At 36.0% G+C, this 19,475-nt stretch overlaps 2 protein-coding genes across 4 annotated transcripts; one reads left to right on the forward strand and one right to left on the reverse strand.

Moving 5' to 3' along the window:
• Positions 1-2,312: 2,312 nt before the first annotated feature.
• Positions 2,313-4,690, reverse strand: LOC133782859 (uncharacterized). Its single transcript, XM_062222275.1, has 2 exons — positions 3,668-4,690; positions 2,313-3,250 (listed from the first exon to the last, which is right to left on the reverse strand). The coding sequence occupies exons 1-2, from the start codon at positions 4,559-4,561 to the stop codon at positions 2,726-2,728; spliced, it is 1,419 nt and encodes a 472-aa protein (XP_062078259.1). The 5' UTR covers positions 4,562-4,690; the 3' UTR covers positions 2,313-2,725.
• Positions 4,691-9,698: 5,008 nt separating this feature from the next.
• Positions 9,699-16,648, forward strand: LOC133782860 (uncharacterized). Of its 3 annotated transcripts, XM_062222278.1 has the most exons (11): positions 9,722-10,215; positions 10,509-12,397; positions 12,488-13,745; positions 13,835-13,995; positions 14,088-14,159; positions 14,250-14,402; positions 14,498-14,661; positions 14,762-14,909; positions 15,603-15,725; positions 15,814-15,901; positions 16,029-16,648. In XM_062222278.1, the coding sequence occupies exons 2-11, from the start codon at positions 10,511-10,513 to the stop codon at positions 16,226-16,228; spliced, it is 4,254 nt and encodes a 1,417-aa protein (XP_062078262.1). In that variant the 5' UTR covers positions 9,722-10,215; positions 10,509-10,510; the 3' UTR covers positions 16,229-16,648. The 3 variants fall into 3 exon arrangements, with proteins under 3 accessions (XP_062078263.1, XP_062078261.1, XP_062078262.1); XM_062222277.1 differs by having other exon boundaries at positions 9,721-10,215; positions 10,509-13,745; XM_062222279.1 differs by lacking the exons at positions 15,603-15,725; positions 15,814-15,901; positions 16,029-16,648 and having other exon boundaries at positions 9,699-10,215; positions 10,509-13,745; positions 14,498-14,620; positions 14,762-14,903.
• The last annotated feature ends 2,827 nt before the right edge of the window (positions 16,649-19,475 follow it).

The raw sequence follows: 19,475 nt of genomic DNA on the forward strand, positions 1-19,475 counted from the left end.
ACTTTGGTGGAGAAGAATATCATTGTTGATCGTAATCCTCCACCAAGTACTGTTAAGGATACTCGTAGTGAGGTTGGGACTTATGTTCTAGAAACAAATCCGGAGGTGCTGGTAGCCACTGCAATACCTGAATCAAACCCTTTCATACCAACAGTTGACCATGTAGCACAGATGCCATTTCATGATGATTTTCCTGATTGTCCTGACCCTGAAAATGATTTTGAGGGCAATGACGACCAAGAAACAGAGGTCCGTTCTCAAGCTTTGAGCCTGAGTCCACTGTCGTACCAAATACCGAGGCAAACAACATGTAGAAGTAGACCCCGTAGAGAAGATCGCCAAACACCTGGTACTAGTAGTAGTCGTCCAGACGGAACAAATGATGCTAGAGAATTTAGTGATCCACTCTCTTCTTCGACATATTATAGTAAATTCAAAGCTCAGATGTTTACAAGAGAAGACATTGAGGATAATAGTCACTATATATCTATGGGTGGCACATCGGGCGGGGAGATTCATTTAGGAAAGTTTTTCAGAGACAAGGAACATTTAAAAAAGGTTGCTGGCTTGTTTGCAATGAAGAAGGGATTCGACTTTATAGTTAAGAAGTCTAGTACTGATGTTTGGTATATTACATGCAAGGATCCTGATTGTGGGTGGAGGTTAAGAGGGAAGAAGAAGCAACTTTCTAACATGTTCGAGGTGACAGCATTTGAAAATGTACACACATGTTCCCTCGATGTTCAAAAAAAAGATAACCGTCAAGCATCACCTTTGGTAGTTGCCGAACTGATCAAGGATAAATTCTCAGTTAACGGTTCAGATTATTTAGCCTCCAAAATAAGAGAAGATATGAAGAATTCTTTCGGGATCGAAATGAGTTATGAGAAGGCTTGGAGATGCAGAGAGAAAGCACTCCACATAGTTAGGGGTACGCCTGAAGCTTCATATTCGAAGTTACCTGGGTACTTGCACATGCTGCGGTTGAACAATCCCGATTCCATTACTGATTTCAAGGTAGACGAGGGTCGCTTCAAGTATTGCTTTTTTTCTCTGGGTGCTTGTAGGCGGGGATTCAAGTTTTGTCGACCTGTTATATGTATTGATGGGTCCTTCTTGAAAACTAGGTATGGTGGCCAAATGTTGTGTGCCGTGGCATTGGATTCAGACAGCCACATATTTCCGATTGCTTTCGCAATGGTTGACAGTGAGAACCACGACTCTTGGACCTATTTCATGAGGAAGTTGAAACAAGCGATTGGTGATGTTGAGAACTTAGCATTCGTATCGGATAGGCATCAAAGCATTGTTCATGCTTTGGAACTTGTCTTCCCTGATGCACCCCATGGCGCATGCTACCACCACATTATTATGAACGTGGCTAGCAAGTTCAAGACTGATTGCTTCACGGATCATATTTACAGTTGTGCATACTCGTATAAGAAGACAGATTTTGAAAGAGAATTTGAAAAGATAAAAGCAATGGATGTTCGAGTTGCACTATATCTTGAGGGCATTGGATTTGAAAGATGGGTTCGTGCGTACTTTCCAGGGGACCGTTACAATGTAATGACAAGTAATTGGGCTGAAAGTTTCAACAGCAAAACTAAGGACGCAAGAGCCTTCCCGATCACTGCTTTTGTTGAATTCATCAGGTTTACTATTCAAACATGGTTTGCTACTCGAAAGGAAAACGCTGAAAAGTGTAGCACGACTCTATCACCAGTTATGGAGGGGGACTTGTCATGTCAATTTGAGAAATCTCGGTTCTTAAGCGTCGACAGACCTGGACCTTATACATTTAATGTCCACCCCGGAGGAACAGTTCAGAGCGGTGGTATAGTTGATTTGGAGGCACGACAATGCAGTTGCGGCCTATTCCAAATCATGAAGATTCCTTGTCCACATGCATGTGCTGCTGCTCAAGAACGAAATATTAGCATGTACGCATTGTGCTCTCAATATTACACAAGAGAGAGTTGGAAGAGCACATATGAGGGGACAATTATGCCAGTTGGTGATGAGGATGATTGGGAATTGCCTGAAGACATTAAGAACATCCAAGTTGGAGTACCGATTGAGAAGAAACCTGTAGGCCGACCGAAGAAGCAAAAGGTCGGACGAATTAGGAAAAATCGATATCCTTCTAATGGAGACAAGGTTGTGATACAACGATGTTGTAGCAAGTGTGGTGGTAAAGGGCACAACAAAGCGTCTTGCAAGTACCGAGGTTAACTTGTTTTGTTTGTATTCTAGTTGACCTATTATGTTTTATTTCTGCTTGAACTAGTAATATTTGTTATGTACGATAATGTACGATATTGGTCCGATAATGGTACGATGGTATGGTTTCAGGACTGTTCGTGAAATTTGTGAGGCAAGTGAGGGTACGATAGAGTACGATAGTGATCGATGATAGTACGATGCAAAGATTAAGCACATTAAAATGTAGTAATTACAAAAAGAGCAATCAAAAAAATTATACAATTCAAAAAAATTAAGACCGTTCAACATAAGTTTTGGTAGAATAAGTCTACACACCACCTTTGCCTAAAAAGTTTCATATTATTGTCAGTTACATTATCAAATGGTAGTTGTAGAAGCTTATGTTCAATATGCTCAATTACGTAACATCCGCAATCGCCACTGCATTAGAAAATAAACAATAATTTAATAAAGTTTTGTAATTAAGAAATAATAATTAATATGTGATATTTAATAAAGTTCACCTGGATTTTGTTTGCGGTACGAATTCACGTGGAATGAGTTTCCAATCGAAGGGTCTGACCTGACTCTCTGATGCTGTCAACTGAGGCGCGAGTATAACGTCATGGTTCTCAAATAAACCGGACTGTCGCAAGACCGACGGGAAAATGGTACACCAGTCAACCATCAAGCTGATCAAATCGTTTTCGGAAATTGATCCAATACTGGAGTCAAAGATGTTGAGCATCCACCCATTCAGGTCTGCCTCTACAGCTACCCAATGCATTTGGTCTTTCAAGAAGAGGGAAAAATAAATGAACTCCTTGTTCTGCCAACTCGGTAAGAACTGGACTGCATCACCCCTAACCAGGTCCAATATACTGTCATCCCAACTAAATCTAGAGTAGTCAGAACCTGGAAAAGCGTCCCACCGACCCTTCAATGATTCGGGAAAAATTGTAGGCATAACAACACATTTCTGAGGGTACACGTTAGGATAAAATTCTAGACGCCTCCTCATGAGATGAAATGCTGCATCTAAATGCTACATTAAAGGAAAATTAAGTCAGTAATGAATATAGTAACTATCGTACCCCAATCGTACCATTATCGTACCCCAATCGTACATGAATATATTAACAATAAAACCTTCTATCGTACCAATATCGTGTTAATGTCGTACCATCATCGTACCTTTATGGCAAAAACTAGTATTATACACCATCGTACCCACTAGCGTCCCACTGTCGTACCATCATCGTACATTATCGTACTACCATCGTACCACTATCGTGCTAATGTCGTACCACCATCGTACCATTGACATAAACAGTTTATAATTTGACACTTATAATTATCGTACTACTTTCGTACCATATCGTACCCATATCGTACCACTATATATAGAAACATTTAAATAAATTTTCAACATTATTTAATTATGAAGTTATAGAAAACTTACAGAGTCAGAAAGCCATGTCCTCGGAGTATGCAGTTTCAGGAACCAAGCAGCATCGTGTGTCCCTGAGAAGCATTCCCTCGGATATTTATTCCCAATGGTGCCAAGCAACCACTTGTGAAAGGTCATAAGTAATTTACCATCAACAACCCTCAATGGATCCACATTCACTGCTGTCTTCGATTTCTTATTCCTTTTCCTCATTGCAGTGTACTCATCGAACCACCTAGGCCTCTTTCTTTCTCTCCTCTTCTCCGGTGCTGGTGGAGCTATGTTTAAGAATTGTACTTCAGAATCTTCAGTATCTCCGATTACAGTAATTTGCATATCCTCTGGTGTGCGAAAAATGTGATCATCTACATCATCAGGTCTGTAATCGTTAGGGAGAATGTCTTCATCTACAGGAGACTGAGGGCCTTCTTCAGTGGACTGAGGGTGTGGATCTGGAACTGGCCTACTAAGATCTTCCATCATTGTCATAAGCTTCTGCAATTGACCCAAGATCTCGGACTGACCTTTAATAAGGGCACTTTGTTGCCCTTCAACCTTTTCCAACCTGGCCAAAATCATAGAGTAGCCTGGTTGCTCAGCTTGGGAGGAGGTGCTGGCATGAGGTGTTGATGGGGGAACCTCAGGTGCCTCAGGTTGAGCTGGTGGAACCTCCTTAAAAATATTTGCTGCTTCTGCTTGCTCAGCTAACTTTTCAGCAAGCTTTTCAGCCTGGCTCTGTAAGGCTTCCTGTGTAGGCTGTCCATCGGGACCCACCTCTAGTTCCTCTAACCCCATGTCCACATACAATGGGGCTTCATTGTCTGTAAGGGTCCTCACATACTGTTCTTCAGCAGGTCGGGCACACAGGTAGGGGTATACTGTCAACTGCCACAAAAAACAATGCATATTTAGATTGGAAAGTAAAACAATATATCATGTCAATTGGTAAACTATCGTACCCCAATCGTACCCATATCGTACCCATATCATGCAATTATCGTACCCATATCGTACCCATAACATAACAATATCGTACCCGTAAGTGAGAATTGCTTGCTAACTATCGTACCATCATCGTACAACATCGTACCAATATCGTACCACCACTACTACATTAACAAAGAATACATATCGTACCCCCATCGGACCATCATCGTACCAAATCGTACCACTTAGTCAGTTTTCAAATAGTTGACAAAAAACCACAAAATAACCCCATAATCGTACTCAAATCGTACTCTATCGTATTCCTATCGTGCAGTACCCATAAAATTGCATATCTAGAAAAAAATATAGAACATTCAAAAGTAAAGTAAAAGCTCACCTTTTTGGCAAACAACTTAATAAGTTGCTCTTTGTGTATCTCTACTTTCTCCTTGCTCTGCCAGTTGATCATTCTTGGTATGCCTTGGCCCAATCTCACAGCATGATCCTGACCCAACTCAATGATGGACTCAAAAGCCCAATACTGCAATGCTGCAGCATACCCATAAATAGAGTACTTGGCCTCCTTTTGAGTCTTTCCTTTCTCAATCTTCTTCTGTAAATGCTTCTTCATTTCAACAAAGTCTTTTTGACAAGTTTGTAACAACTTCTGGTATGATATCTTCCCCCACGGGTACTGGAAAAAGAAGTCAACATCGTCTACCATCTTCAACATGTCAGTCCAAACCATCAACTTCTCCTCACGACCTTTCAAAACACCCTCAACTAATAAGCACAAACCCATCTTGTACACATCATCAACTATTTGACAACTCTCAAAAGTTCTGCGCAGTTGCCCTATGCTCACTTGGGAATGACCATTGAAGTACTCAAGAATTAACCGATCCGAAGTGGTCTTCGCTTTAATCTCAGCTTCAGACGGTCCGGCCTCAAAATTTAAACCAGTAACTAAAGCGAACTCCAATTGGCTAAATCTACATCTTTTTTTCCCAATATAAAACTGGACTTCGTCAGTCTTCTCCCCTCTGAATTTGTGCAACAACAATTGATGGACTAAGGCACCAGAAAAATTTAATGGTTCCGCCATGAAGAACTGTTTGAAAGGGGATTCCTTCACCCTATCCAATAAACCACACTGTATAAATTTTGCTTTAATCTTTGGAAAGTACCAACTGCCGCGCCAAGTGATACGTCCCGTAAAATGTTCCTCTACTGGAACTATCAGTTGTGGAGGTCTTAAGTTCTGCATAAAACAAATAAATACCCAATTAAATAGAATAACAAAAAAAAACATCAAATTTTATATTCTGCAATATACTATCGAGCAACTATCGGAATCTATCGCACCATATCGGACACCAATGGAAAACTGGAACTATAACATTATCGTGCACAATCGTACCTCACATCGTACACCATCGTATTATAACATACACAACAATTTGTTCCCACTATCGGGCACACATCGTACCCAACATCGTACCCTATCGTACCTCCATCTTCAACCTCAAGTTATCAGAAAACACAACCTATCGTACCACCATCGAACCACTATCGTACCCCTATCGTACACTCATCTTCAACCTGAAGTTATGAGAAACACAAATACTATCGTACCCATATCGACCCACTATCGTACCTTATCGTACCTCTAAAAAACCCAGAAATTTTTTTCAAAATTTTACGGTTTATCAGATGTCACACAGTCAGATTTAACACAGTCAAATTCAACAATACATACTATAACATTTTTTAATGGAGAAGAGATTAAAAAAAACACATACCCTAGACATTTTTGCGCAATGGGGTGTCGGTTTTTCTTCTCCGGTGAGGGGTTGGAGCTTGGTTTTTCTTCGTCTCCGGTGGGGGTTGGGGCTTGGTTTTTCTTCGTCTCCAGTGGGGGTTGGGGCTTGGTTTTTCTACGTCTCCGGTGGGGGTTTTTCCGACCATCGGGTGAGGGAGAGAGCAGCGTCGGGTGATGGTGGGTGAGGGAGAGAGAAGCGTCGGGTGTGAGTACTTATGTTGCTCGATGGTTTTGTGGGAGTGAAGAGTTGGGATTTGGGAGGGAACGGGAAATGGGCAGGGGAAAAGCCGAAAGGTACGGTTTTTATCAAGTTTTTTTATCACTATCGTGTACCATCGGGTAAAATCGTGTACCATCGTACTATTGGGCAAGCATCGGGCACTTATCGGGTACCATCGTGTACAATCGTACTAATAGGTCTGCATTAACTTAATAACAACTATCGGGCATGCATCGGACTCGTATCGATCCATTATCGTACTTAAAGGGTTTGTAGAATGAAAATAAATATCGGGCAACCATCGGGTAGCCATCGAACCTTAATGACCATCGGGTAACCAAAACATATCGGGCAAGCATCGGGTGGCCATCGGACCTCATCACTAACCTTGAAACCCAACAACTATCGTCCCTGCATCGGGCCTATATCGGACACTATCGGGCATTTAGAAAAAAATTCAAAGAACCCAAAAAAACGCAGATTTTCACAGACCACGATTTTCACCAAAAAAACAGCAAAAAATACCAACAAACTACAGATCCAACATCTAAACAGCAATCTAAATCATAAAAACAACCAACAACAACAAGAATCAAAGAAAATTACTTACCCATGTGTATCTTTTTTGCAAGATTTTAGAGAGGAAAGGTATGGGATTTTGTTATGAGAGGGGTATTTTTGGTATTAAATGAAAGATAAGCATTTGTATCATAGGGTGGTTAACTTTGGTTCAAATTTTAATTATTAAGCTAATGTAAGCATGATTTATCAAATTTCCCCATCAATTTTGCTCTTACCATATGAGTGTTTTTTATTTTCGATTATTGGAAAAATTATAATTTAATTTTTTTTTCATAATAATGTACATTATATATATAATAAGTATCCTATTAAATTTTAGAAAAAAAGATTATTTGAACTCTGATTTAGGCACGGTAAATTATTCGGAATTTCAAAAAAATTAGCAGGATGCCTACTATAACTATTATGTATGATGTCAAATACCCAAAATAGAAAATACCCCATACGGTAGAAGCAAAAATGATGTTCATACCTAAAAAAAAAAAAAAAAAACTCCCTATATTTTTAATAAGAGATTTTATGGTTGAATAATTTTGACATGTGAACGAGAGTATCAAAATATTCTATTAAAGCCTTACTATTTCTATAAAAGCCATAACCAAAGTAAATCTGTTATAATAATCAAACGAGATTTACATCATCTCGTTAAAAGTATAATTTTTATATGCAACTAATTGTATCTATCAAATCAATAGATTTAAGTAAGGAGAATAATATTTCATGTAATTTCATTATAAAATTAGATGAAATATTAAAAAAAATTAAACATTCTAAATTATTGTATAGTTTGGAATAAAAATTTGGGGTAGTTTTATTTTATCCAATATAATCTCTTTTTTGAGTAATTTAATAGTTAAAAAAAATTAAAACTTTACTTCCAACTTATTTTCTCTTATTTATTATTGAGAAGTACTCAACTCATTTATTTTTCTATGATTCTTTGTCAATTAATTTAGCTAAATAAAATATTTTTACACCTACATATTACAATTAATAAACATAATGTAGAAAATTATACTGGACCTCAGTACCTCACACTTACTAAGATTCATTTATGGTTTATTTTTAATATATATTCGGATCAATGAGGCTTACCTTAATAGAAAGTAAATTCACTCATAAGAATTACATTTTTTATTTTTTTTAAAAGAAATATGTTCAAATCAAGTAGCACAAATAGTTCCCTAAAAAAAAATAGCACAAATAGTTAAAAAAATATATTTACATTGTAAAATTTGAACATAAATTTGTTTATCCTGTAATTACTGATCGAATAGTTAATAGAGAACAAAGATAACGATCTATTTTTAGCAAAAAAACAAAATTAAAAATCTTGGGAAAGACATAACTAATCTAAATTGTTGCCAAAAAACAAATATTGGGAAGGGGACTGCTGATCTGAATGGGAGTATATATTTTAATAAAACTTACTGAAATATCTTGAAGTACGTTTTTGTATAGATCAATATTGATTGAATTTGTGGATTTTGTGTAGATATTTAAATTAATAATAATAAAAAAATTAGAAAACAAAATATAGAAAATAATATAGATAAAACCAAAATAGACAATAAAATATTTATTATGAAATTTAAAATATAGTCATGTTTACACAAATTCTAATAATGGTCATTTTCTGTTTTTACCCCAAATAGTGGGACGAAATAGTTCCAATGAAAAAAAAATAAGAGGCTCTCAGCAAAAATAAATGAAAGAAGAATAAGAGGTCATAAGAAAATTTTTAGATTTGATATTTTTAAGAAGAAATTACACAAAAAAAATATTTTTTTTGCTTCACTAAAAACATCTCTATTTTTTTAAATGAATATCTCTAAATTTTCCAATATGTCATTTCCATTCACCCTGTAATCTAAACAAGTGGAGAGATTTACCAATCTCAAACAAACTTTCGTCCTTATTTTCTATTGGTGTATATCACCATAGGTCCCAATTTATTAGAAAAAGTGTCTCTTAGGCATTTTAGTTTTATTTTGTATTACTTAGGTCCCCACTTAATAAATAAATAAATATGTATTAAATAAGTTTTTTATATTATAAGTTACCCACTTAATAAATAAATAAATAAATATGTATCACATAAGTTTTTTATATTATAAATTAATTTACATAATGCATAATGAATAATGATTTATAACTCAGTTAATTACAAAAAAAAACTAACTAAGTTATAAATCGAAATTTATTCGGTTAAAATTGTTTTCTATTATACATTTTAAAAATGATTTTCTAATAAAAATGACTTATATAATACATATTATGTAAATTTGGGGACTTAAATAATACAAAATAAAATTTAAAGATCTAAGTGATACTTTCTAGAAACATCACATACCTGTACTAATTTAAACCCTTTTCTATTAAACTATTTATTATTTAATTTTATTTTTCATAAAATGAATAAATATATAAATGTAGATAAAATGGGCCCAATTAAGTTACGTACAAAGTTTCATTTTTTTTCTTCCTCCTTTGTCACTATCTTATAATAATAAATAATCATAGGAAGAAAAAAAAACATTCAAAAATTTATTTTTATTAAATTAAAAAAAGAAAAACACTTTAAAAAAAAAAAAAAAATTTGCATGAAAGGATCCACGTGCCGTCTCTCTCTCAATCCGAAAATTCCTTAAAATATTGAACAAAAATCCACTGATGCCATGTTTCTCTCTCTCAATCCAATCCAAAGCCCAAAGAAAAGACCGAAGCTTTTCCCTTTGATTTTCCCGAGAAAATAAAAATCTAACCCAGGAAAGGAAAAGAAAAAGGAAAATGACAATGGCATATCTGTATTATTACCCATCCAGAACAAATGGAGAGATTCGCTCACATCTCCTCAATCTAGACATCCAAACTGGAGAAGAAGGAGAAGCTTCATTATAATCATACCTCTAAAATCCCACTTCTCTATCTTATCTCTGTAATTCTCGGAACGCTTCTCTCTCTCTCTCTCTGCAGAACACCGACTCGGCTTCTCAGTTCTCATATCTGGTACTCATACATATATATATATATTATGTGTGTATATGTATGCGTGTGTAATTGTGTATATCTGTTTTCCTCTGGTTCTTTTTCTTTGGTTTGGAATAATATGTACGTTGTTTCGGAAAATAATCTGAAAGGTTTTTTTTTTTTTTTTTTTTAAGTTTTGTTGGGATACTTTGCAACTAAGAAAACGAGGGAAAATTATTGAATATCCAACTAGCAAAAACCCTAGCTAATAGCTATGTGTGTTGTTTTAAGATTGATTGTATGGAACCTAAGTTGAAATTGGTTGATTGCAGATATGGCGTTTGATCAAAATTCGATCCCGAAAGATTTAAGACCGTTAAATATAGTTAGAAATATATCTGATGATCCCCGCATTACGCCGGTTACTTCAGCGGGTAGAAGTCCAGATGGGTATTATGCTAACCCTGTTCAAGAGATTAGGAGCCCCGATCCCGTACCCGTATCCGTTTACTACCCAGCAACTGTTTCTGAAGCTGGGCTTGTAGGACTAGGATATGGAAATGCGGTTCCTAATGTGGCTGCCTGGGCCCCTCGTGTCGCTGTCCAAACCTTACCAATGGCGTATCAGAGTGTGTGCCCTGCTGTTGGGTATGGTTTCAGTTCTAATGTGCCCAATCGGTGTGCTGGCGGCTCCGGAGAACTTGTCAGCAGCAGCAGCGCTATTTCAACAGGGTCTGGTGGCAGCCCAAATTTGGGCAATCCGGCTGGTGCTTGTGGTGCTGATATTGCTAGTTATAATGTGCCTGGCAGGGTTGGGTATACTTCCACTTTGGGTAATAGGGGCATTGGCAATGCTGCTGATCAAATACTGAATGATTCAGCAGCTGGGTGTGGTTATGTCCCCAATATAGGCACTCGGGTCAGTGGTAATGTGGTCGATCAAGCTAGTGATGAGGGCGGAGATGATTTTGCGTCAGGGAGGAAAGTAAAGTTTCTTTGCAGTTTTGGGGGAAAGATTTTACCCAGACCAAGCGATGGGGTGTTGAGATATGTGGGAGGACATACAAGGATTATTAGTGTCAGAAGAGATGTAAGCTTTAACGAGCTAGTGCAGAAGATGGTGGATACCTATGGGCAACATGTAGTTATCAAATATCAACTTCCTGACGAGGATCTTGATGCACTGGTGTCAGTTTCATGCCCTGATGATCTTGAAAATATGATGGAGGAGTATGAGAAGTTGATCGAGAGGTCTTCAGATGGATCAGCTAAGTTGAGGATGTTTCTGTTTTTGGCATCTGAGCTTGATTCATTTGGTATGTTACCGTTTGTGGATTTACATGATAGTGGGCAGAGATTTGTTGATGCAGTGAATGGGATTGGAGGTGGTGGTATTACAAAGAAGGAGAGCGTAACAAGTGCCACTTCAACACCAGCTTCTGATTTCAGTGGGAGTGAGGCTGTTGATGGCCTCCTTCCTGGTCAAGGGGAGGTCACTGGACCCTTATCAACTGGTATGTTATTGCGTAAGCAGAATTCAGGCAACTCTGATGACGTTTCTCCAAAATTGGTGTACGTGGATCCTAGCACTTCAGGTTATGCTGAACCTTCTGTAGTTTCATTGCGCATGCCTTTGATTAAGTCGGGTCCTCAACTGATTTCACCTTCCACACTAGAAGTCGAATTAGAAAGGCCTGTTCCTGTATCAGTAGTTCCGCAACATTTGGGTTTGCAGCAACCTGGAATGGAAATTCCAACTTCTGCCTTTGTGCCACTGCCAGCATACATTGATCCTCGCCAGGAGGTTTCAAACCAAGCAGACTATCTACAGTTTCCTCCCCAGATGGGATTTCCAAATCCTCAGCTGTTGCGAACTCGTGGCCCTGTGTACACACAACCACATTGCCATGGTAATGGGGCTGGGGTTGTCACAAGTCAATATATTCCTGCAGTGTGCGCAACAATGAATCCTTCACCTTCTTATGTTGGTATAAGACCAAACGTGCTTCAGCCAGTGATTCAACCTCAACAGGCTCGAGTGGATAATTATGTGGATGAGAGAACATTTGGTCCAAGGGTTGTCCAGCTGCCTGCTGAACAAAGCTATAATTCATATCAGGTTCCGGTCTCTTCTGCAGTGGCGGGTGGTAATTATGGCTGGCATCAGGTTCCAAGGCAGGACCATGCCCTCATCTCTGAGGGTCTTGTACCTCACCAACAGGTAATGTTTTCTGATAAAGTCCCTAGGTTTCAGGAATGTTACATGTGTCAGAAACGATTGCCTCATGCACATTCTGATACTGTGGCACAGGGTCAGAGAGACAGTGGTGCAAGCGCTTTGTCTGATTTAGGCTCTACTTTTCATAGTCTTCATTTGGACAACCATATGAGAGCTCAACCATTGGCTAAGGTTATGGTAACTAGTGGTCTGGGGGATTGGGCCCTTGATCAAGGAGTTGAAGCACGACGCAAGGTCCATGCTCATGTTGATCCTCAAATTGGCAAGTTTCAACCTGAGACCAGTGGTCTCGTGCAGAAACCTGATTTAAAGCTTGAAAAGGAAAGAGTTAATTTTCAACAAGTAGATAGCATTGAGCATCCTAGGATTCCCATTCCTCAGGCTGTGATTGGAAGAGCTATTGACATACAGCCACCTAATTGTTCATTCATGACTTCTGTCCTGCAGTATGGTCGAGATGATCCTGTTCAGCAACAATCTGTTGCTGCTCAATACCTGGTTAAACATGATGCCTTGGTCAAACCTATTATCCAAGATATGCCACCTGTTGGAGGAACTCCTGTCCTAGCTTCAGAACGTCCAAATCGTGAATCTCCAAAAGCTAACAAATTTCCTGGCATAGTAATGAGTGAAGGTGCTACAGACACTTGCATTTCGTGTGACCAATTGAGACCAATTGAAGGGAGAATGGAATCTGTCAGAAATTTCCCCCCTGAAATATCCATCCTCAATGACCGCAGCAAGTCACCACCTGTTGATAAACTGAGATTGGAAGACAGCTTTGATCACAGAACTCCACATGAGCGCAGTAAACTACCTGTTGATAAATTTGAAACCAGTTACTGTATACCAACTGAACTGCTGCCTAGTTCCTCTACAGAAGTACCATACATCCCTACTTCACGGTTTGTTGAAACATGTGAGGTAGCACAACCACCTTTGTGTGTCAATCCTGGATATCACACACAACCAAAAGTTGGAGCACATCTCTTGGATTCTAATGAAGTTCATTATGGAAACCCTGCATTTCCTGGCATTGACCCACCATTTTCACTTCCTTTATCTAATACGACTGGAGAAGATATTCAAGATTCCTCAAACTCACTTTTCAGCAATCAGGATCCTTGGAATTTGCACCATGATACTCATTTTCCACCTCCTAGACCTAGTAAAAGTTCATCGATAAGAGAATCTTATGCCAGTAATGATTCTTTTGGTGAGAACCGCTCAGGTAATTACACAGAACAAAGCTTAGTGGAAGATGGAGTTCAACCATCATTTGGCATCTTGAACAAAGACCTAGGTTCAGATCAGTCTCAGCTGGAAAATGGTCAGCATGCCTATTATTGTAATAATTTTTAATATTATAATTGCTAGTAACTGCCATGATGTTGATTTTGTTTATTGTATCTGTAAAAGGCTCAACAGAGGAACAGATTAAGAATGATCTTCAAGCTGTTGCTGAGGGTGTAGCTGCTTCTGTTTTCCAGCCAGCTACTGCGTCAAATCCTGGATCTTTTAATGATTCCATTCAAGCAGATGTTAAAAAGAGTAGTGCTGAGTATAAGACTAAAGTTGAGGTGATCATCTACATCTGCTTTTAACATATACACATATTTATTTATTTGTATTTATATATTTATTTATATGTTTGGTTTTCTTTTCCCTTCAGGGTGTTAAGATCAAAGTCCCAGAAACAGCAAATGTTGGTTTTTCTGTGTCTGATGGCATTGGACGCTTGCAGGTTAACAAATCTTAGTTTCTCAGTTTGAGTTAACTTTCTTCTGCTCTTCTCTGAAGTTAATCTATTGACCTCGGTCATATTATCTTGCAGATTATAAAGAACAGTGACCTGGAAGAGCTGAAAGAATTAGGTTCTGGCACCTTTGGCACCGTCTATCATGGGAAATGGAGGGGTACTGATGTTGCAATTAAACGGATCAATGATAGGTGTTTTGCAGGGAAACCTTCAGAACAAGAGCGTATGGTTTGTGTCTCCTCCTTGAAACAATTTAAAATTTTTTTAAAAAAAAAAAACTGTTCTGTTCATTGCATGCTAATCATCTCTCTATATGGTATCAGAGAGATGATTTCTGGAATGAGGCCATTAAGCTGGCTGACTTGCACCATCCAAATGTTCTAGCTTTCTATGGGGTTGTGCTTGATGGTCCTGGAGGTGCTGTAGCAACAGTGACAGAGTATATGGTGAATGGTTCTCTAAGAAATGCTTTGCAGAAGAATGAGAAGTACTTTGTTACTCTCGCACAGCATCCTTCACTCTTTTTTCCAGTTTAATTCAAGAGTTCTGCAAAATGATAACAATTGACAGAGAAGTATTTGTTTCAGGATTCTTGACAAGCGCAAACGTCTATTAATTGCCATGGATGTGGCATTTGGAATGGAGTATCTGCATGGAAAGAATATTGTGCACTTTGATTTAAAAAGTGACAACTTACTTGTTAATCTTCGAGATCCTCACCGTCCAATATGCAAGGTTAGTGCTTTCGCAATTCTGGTCCAAATTCCAAGTCCAGCATTGCCATTTTTTATTAGTGCTTGTGTTGGCAACTTACCTTTTCTAGTGCATTCACCACGTTCAACTATCCCTCATTCAATGTATATCTTGCCTTCATTTGTCCAAACAATGAACATAATAACTTCTAAACTATGCTCTGATAGAAGCTGAAGACATTAGTGAATCTACCAATCCCACTACATGCATTGCCTATTGGGTCAACAAAATCCAAGAGTGCTTATAACTCCTGAGTGTTTACCTCCTTAAATTTTATTTTGAACATTGGTCTGTCAATCTGGACACCTGTTGGTGTTCGAGTCCGTCCTAGACATTTACATAGGGATTGCTAATTCTTATAATTTTCTGGCCTCCAAATATAACAAGATTAAGTAGAGGGCCTCGTTTTTTTTTTTAATATCTCGACAGCTGTTGCTGACTACTATTTTTTCATACTAAAGTGAAAAACTAATTAAACACATGAAGATTCTTTGACACTGCGGATTTTGCTATACATGCTGATGTCACATGCCACACGTGCCATCGCCCTTCTTTTTATTTTTCCTTTCCCACAAACTTGGTTTTCTTTTTAGTTATCTGGTAAAAGCCTTTGGCACTTTGATTTAAGCATTTGTATTATTTGATTTCTTATGATATTGAATGTATGCTTCTCAGGTTGGTGATTTGGGACTATCCAAAGTGAAATGTCAGACACTAATCTCCGGTAGCGTTCGAGGAACACTTCCATGGATGGCTCCAGAACTTCTGAATGGTAGCAATAGCCTTGTTTCTGAGAAGGTTTGTGTTTGGATCCTGTGAAAGAAACTACTCTCGTCTTCATTATTTACTATTTGAACTCTGATCAGTGCATGTTTATCTATACCAGGTTGATGTGTTTTCATTTGGTATTGTGATGTGGGAGCTCCTCACTGGAGAAGAACCATATGCAGATTTGCACTATGGGGCCATCATTGGTATTCTTCCCTTTCACTTCAACTTCAAATTATTTGCATCACCCTTTAGTACTCCACTTTGTTCAGCTCCATAATGAGAGACTTGAAATTGGAAATGTTCTTAATCAGTTGTCCAATCATGTTGCAGGAGGTATTGTCAGCAACACCTTGAGGCCATTGGTACCGGAATCTTGTGACCCTGAATGGAGGTCGTTGATGGAGAGATCCTGGTCGACGGAGCCATCTGAGAGACCAAGCTTCACCGAAATTGCGAATCTCTTACGGGCAATGGCAGCAAAGCTTCCTTCCAAAGGACCTAGCCCGCAACAGCAGCAGCCCCTTGTTTAAAAGATATAGCTCATATGTTTTTTTTATTACTATTTTGATCATTATTATATTTTTTCTTTAGAAGATATAGCTCATATGTTTTTTTTTATTACTATTTTGATCATTATTATATTTTTTCTTTAGTGAATATATATATATTTATAGATAGATAGATAGATAGATAGATAGGGAAATTTTATACACTGATCTCCACAGAAAAAAATTAGTTCTTACAGAAGTGGGTGTTAGGCCTTTTTATGGAAGATATTTATTTAGATGTACATTTTTTTTTACATAAATATGATTGTAAAATGGTGAATTAATTTTTGTTTCTATTTTTTGTGTGTTGGGATTTTCAAATTCTTTTCAACAGTAATGACTGATTGTAGTAACGGTATACCATACTGGATCTTACACTAATACTTAATTCTTATATATACTTTTATTTTTAAGCTTATTAGGATTTTTTCTCCCGAACTATCACAACGATCAAATTGTGTTCTTTGAATTTTTTGGCTACGTTACTGAAATGTGGGATTTTTATCCAATTTTACTAATAGAATGGTGATATGTGACATTAGATTGCTAATGTGGATTGCCACGTGTATAATTTAAAAAATAGATAGGATTTTACCCTCAAACTTTTACCCATCGAATTCTAAAATTTAATATTTAAACAATATTTTGAATATTAAAAAAAAATATAAAAAATATTAAACTAAAAATTCATTTAAATTAAAGGGAATTTACTCATTTGGTACCCTATGATTTTATAAAGTATCATTTTGGTACCTTCTATTTTCAATAATGCTCATATGGTACCTTATATTTTAAAATCATACATATTTGGTACCTTAGATTTGGATTTAATAGATAAAATTTTGTCAATATGACCAAGCTGTCATCAGTTATATGTAATTAAGTAATTAAATATAAATTTAGAACTTATATAATTGAGAGCATTTTGATTAAATTTGTAAAATTTTATTAATTAAATTTGAGTTTAGGGTATCAAATATATACGATTTTATGATACAGGATACCAAATATGTACGATTTCAAAACACAGGGTACCAAATGAGCATTATTGTAAACATAGGGTACTAAAATGATACTTTGCAAAAACACAGGTACCAAATGGTTACCTATCCTAAATTAAATGAAATCATACAAAATAAAAACTTAAGGCGATATAGGTGACACCAAAGCTAAATGTCGCCAGGGACCCACATGAGCCCAGTCTATCGACGATGTCGCTACCCAACCAACTTTGAGCTCATTCTGATGCATGCCCAACACCCAACCCAATTTTTTGGCACCATCAATTTTTTTTTATTTTAATCATTTTTTTCTTTTTTTTTAATATTCAAAAGATTGTTTACTTTTAAATTTTTTAAATTCCGGGGGCACAATTTGGTAATGGTAATAGTTCAGGGGAAAAAATCATATTTATTCTTTATATTATAAACGAGGCATTGATATAGCAATACCACATCAGCGACCAAACTAACACATCACCATTTTGTTAGTGAAATTGGACGGAAGTCCCATATTTCAGTAACATGAATAATTCAGGGGGAATTTTTAACAAGTTGAAAAATTCGGGGGAACGATTTGGATTGGTAATAATTCGGGGGGAAAAATCATAATAAGCCTTATTTTTAACAATGATATAATAGTAAGTTTATTAAGAACATTCATTAATCTATCCCAAACTTAATTTACCCTTTGATTTTTGAAAATTAACGTGACCCTCTTTTGTGATTAGAGGTCTTAATTTCACTGTGTGTAGTGGTGCATTGCGGTAATTTAATCTAAATGAGACAGTTTTAACTGTCTTATGTGGTACGAGGGATTTTTTACATAATATTTAATAAAGCTCCTGATGGTTCGAGATTGATATTAAGTGTCTTATCTAACACAGTTGTGTGATAGTGTCTGTTTGACATGCAAGATTATTGTATTGTTAGTAAGGACTGGACTGGACCAGATTGTCTTAGTACTATATTAAGTTGTATAATCCTTGCGTTGTACGAGACTAAATAATTTTTTTTTTACATAATTAAGATTATGTCAAATAAATAATTTAATATATATATTTAGAAACTAATTTGTATTAATATTTTAATACTAAAACTATTATTTAATTTTTCATATATGTATATATAAAATAAAAAATATAATGTTGAATAATATTTTAATATTCATAATTAACAATTAAATTAAATTAATATTTTAATATTAGACTTTTTTTGTTATTTAAACAAAGTTAAAATATATAAAACACATATTACATATAATATATGTATATAAATGTATTTAAGTAATGTTGAATAACATTCTAATATTTATAATTAAAAAAATAAATCATATTAATATTTTAATATAAAATATTTTAGTTATTTTAAAAAATTAAAATCTACAAAACAAATATTATATATATAATATTTATACACAAATTTATTTAAAAGTCACATATACAATTATAGAAAGTTAAACAAGAAAAAATTAAAAAAAATCTGAAACTATTTTAACTCACTCTAAACAAATATTATATATATATATATAGTTTATATGCATATACATTAATTATTGTAAAAAATTAAAAAAAAGTTTGGGACTATTATAACCCATCCTTTAGGTGGGTCAAAATAGTCCACTAAATAAATATGAGACTATTTTGAGTAGTGGACAAACGAGTCCAATTACTATAATGTTACCAAACATATGACTGCACATTTGTCCCAAAGGTTTGTATGGCTTAACACACAGAGCCACATATTAATGATAAATAAATAATTATTGGTAAAGACGCTATAATTTTCTAATTTTATGGAAACTTATGATAAAAATCTGTAAGTAGTTCATAAGGTTGTACTAAAGTAACTAAGAAATTATTTTGGTAATTTTTAGCCCATCTTCATCAAATAGAATTCCAATAATGATCTAAAATGTGTGCTAAATTTGACATATGTCAAAAGTTGTCCCAAATTTGCTATAAAATATAGTATGAGCCAAGTTTGGCCCATAATAAATATCACTTTTTTTTAAGTACTCATTTGCCACTCATTAATACGGTTTATTAATTGAAAATTATTTTTAATTTATCTTTTAATAATAAAAAAATAATTGATTTGTATATTTTCAATAAGCATTAGTAGATGTATTAATTTTTTTAGGAAGTTTGCACCTTGTGCATTGGAGTACAAATGCAAAAAGTGGGTCAAATATAACTTTGACACATATTTTAGGCCAAATTTAGCACAAA

Source organism: Humulus lupulus, chromosome 6 (assembly GCF_963169125.1).
Source record: "Humulus lupulus chromosome 6, drHumLupu1.1, whole genome shotgun sequence".
Lineage (NCBI taxonomy): Eukaryota > Viridiplantae > Streptophyta > Magnoliopsida > Rosales > Cannabaceae > Humulus > Humulus lupulus.

What these genes read in the sequence shown, in the direction of transcription:
- LOC133782859 (XM_062222275.1), bottom strand. Translation starts at nt 4,561, where the DNA reads ATGCATTGTTTTTTGTGGCAGTTGACAGTATACCCCTACCTGTGTGCC. An exon ending in GGACATGGCTTTCTGACTCT is followed by an intron (nt 3,251 to 3,667) that starts GTAAGTTTTCTA and finishes CCTTTAATGTAG; the next exon opens with CATTTAGATGCAGCATTTCA.
- LOC133782860 (XM_062222277.1), top strand. Translation starts at nt 10,511, where the DNA reads ATGGCGTTTGATCAAAATTCGATCCCGAAAGATTTAAGACCGTTAAAT. An exon ending in AGTATAAGACTAAAGTTGAG is followed by an intron (nt 13,996 to 14,087) that starts GTGATCATCTAC and finishes TTTTCCCTTCAG; the next exon opens with GGTGTTAAGATCAAAGTCCC. An exon ending in CTCACCGTCCAATATGCAAG is followed by an intron (nt 14,910 to 15,602) that starts GTTAGTGCTTTC and finishes TATGCTTCTCAG; the next exon opens with GTTGGTGATTTGGGACTATC.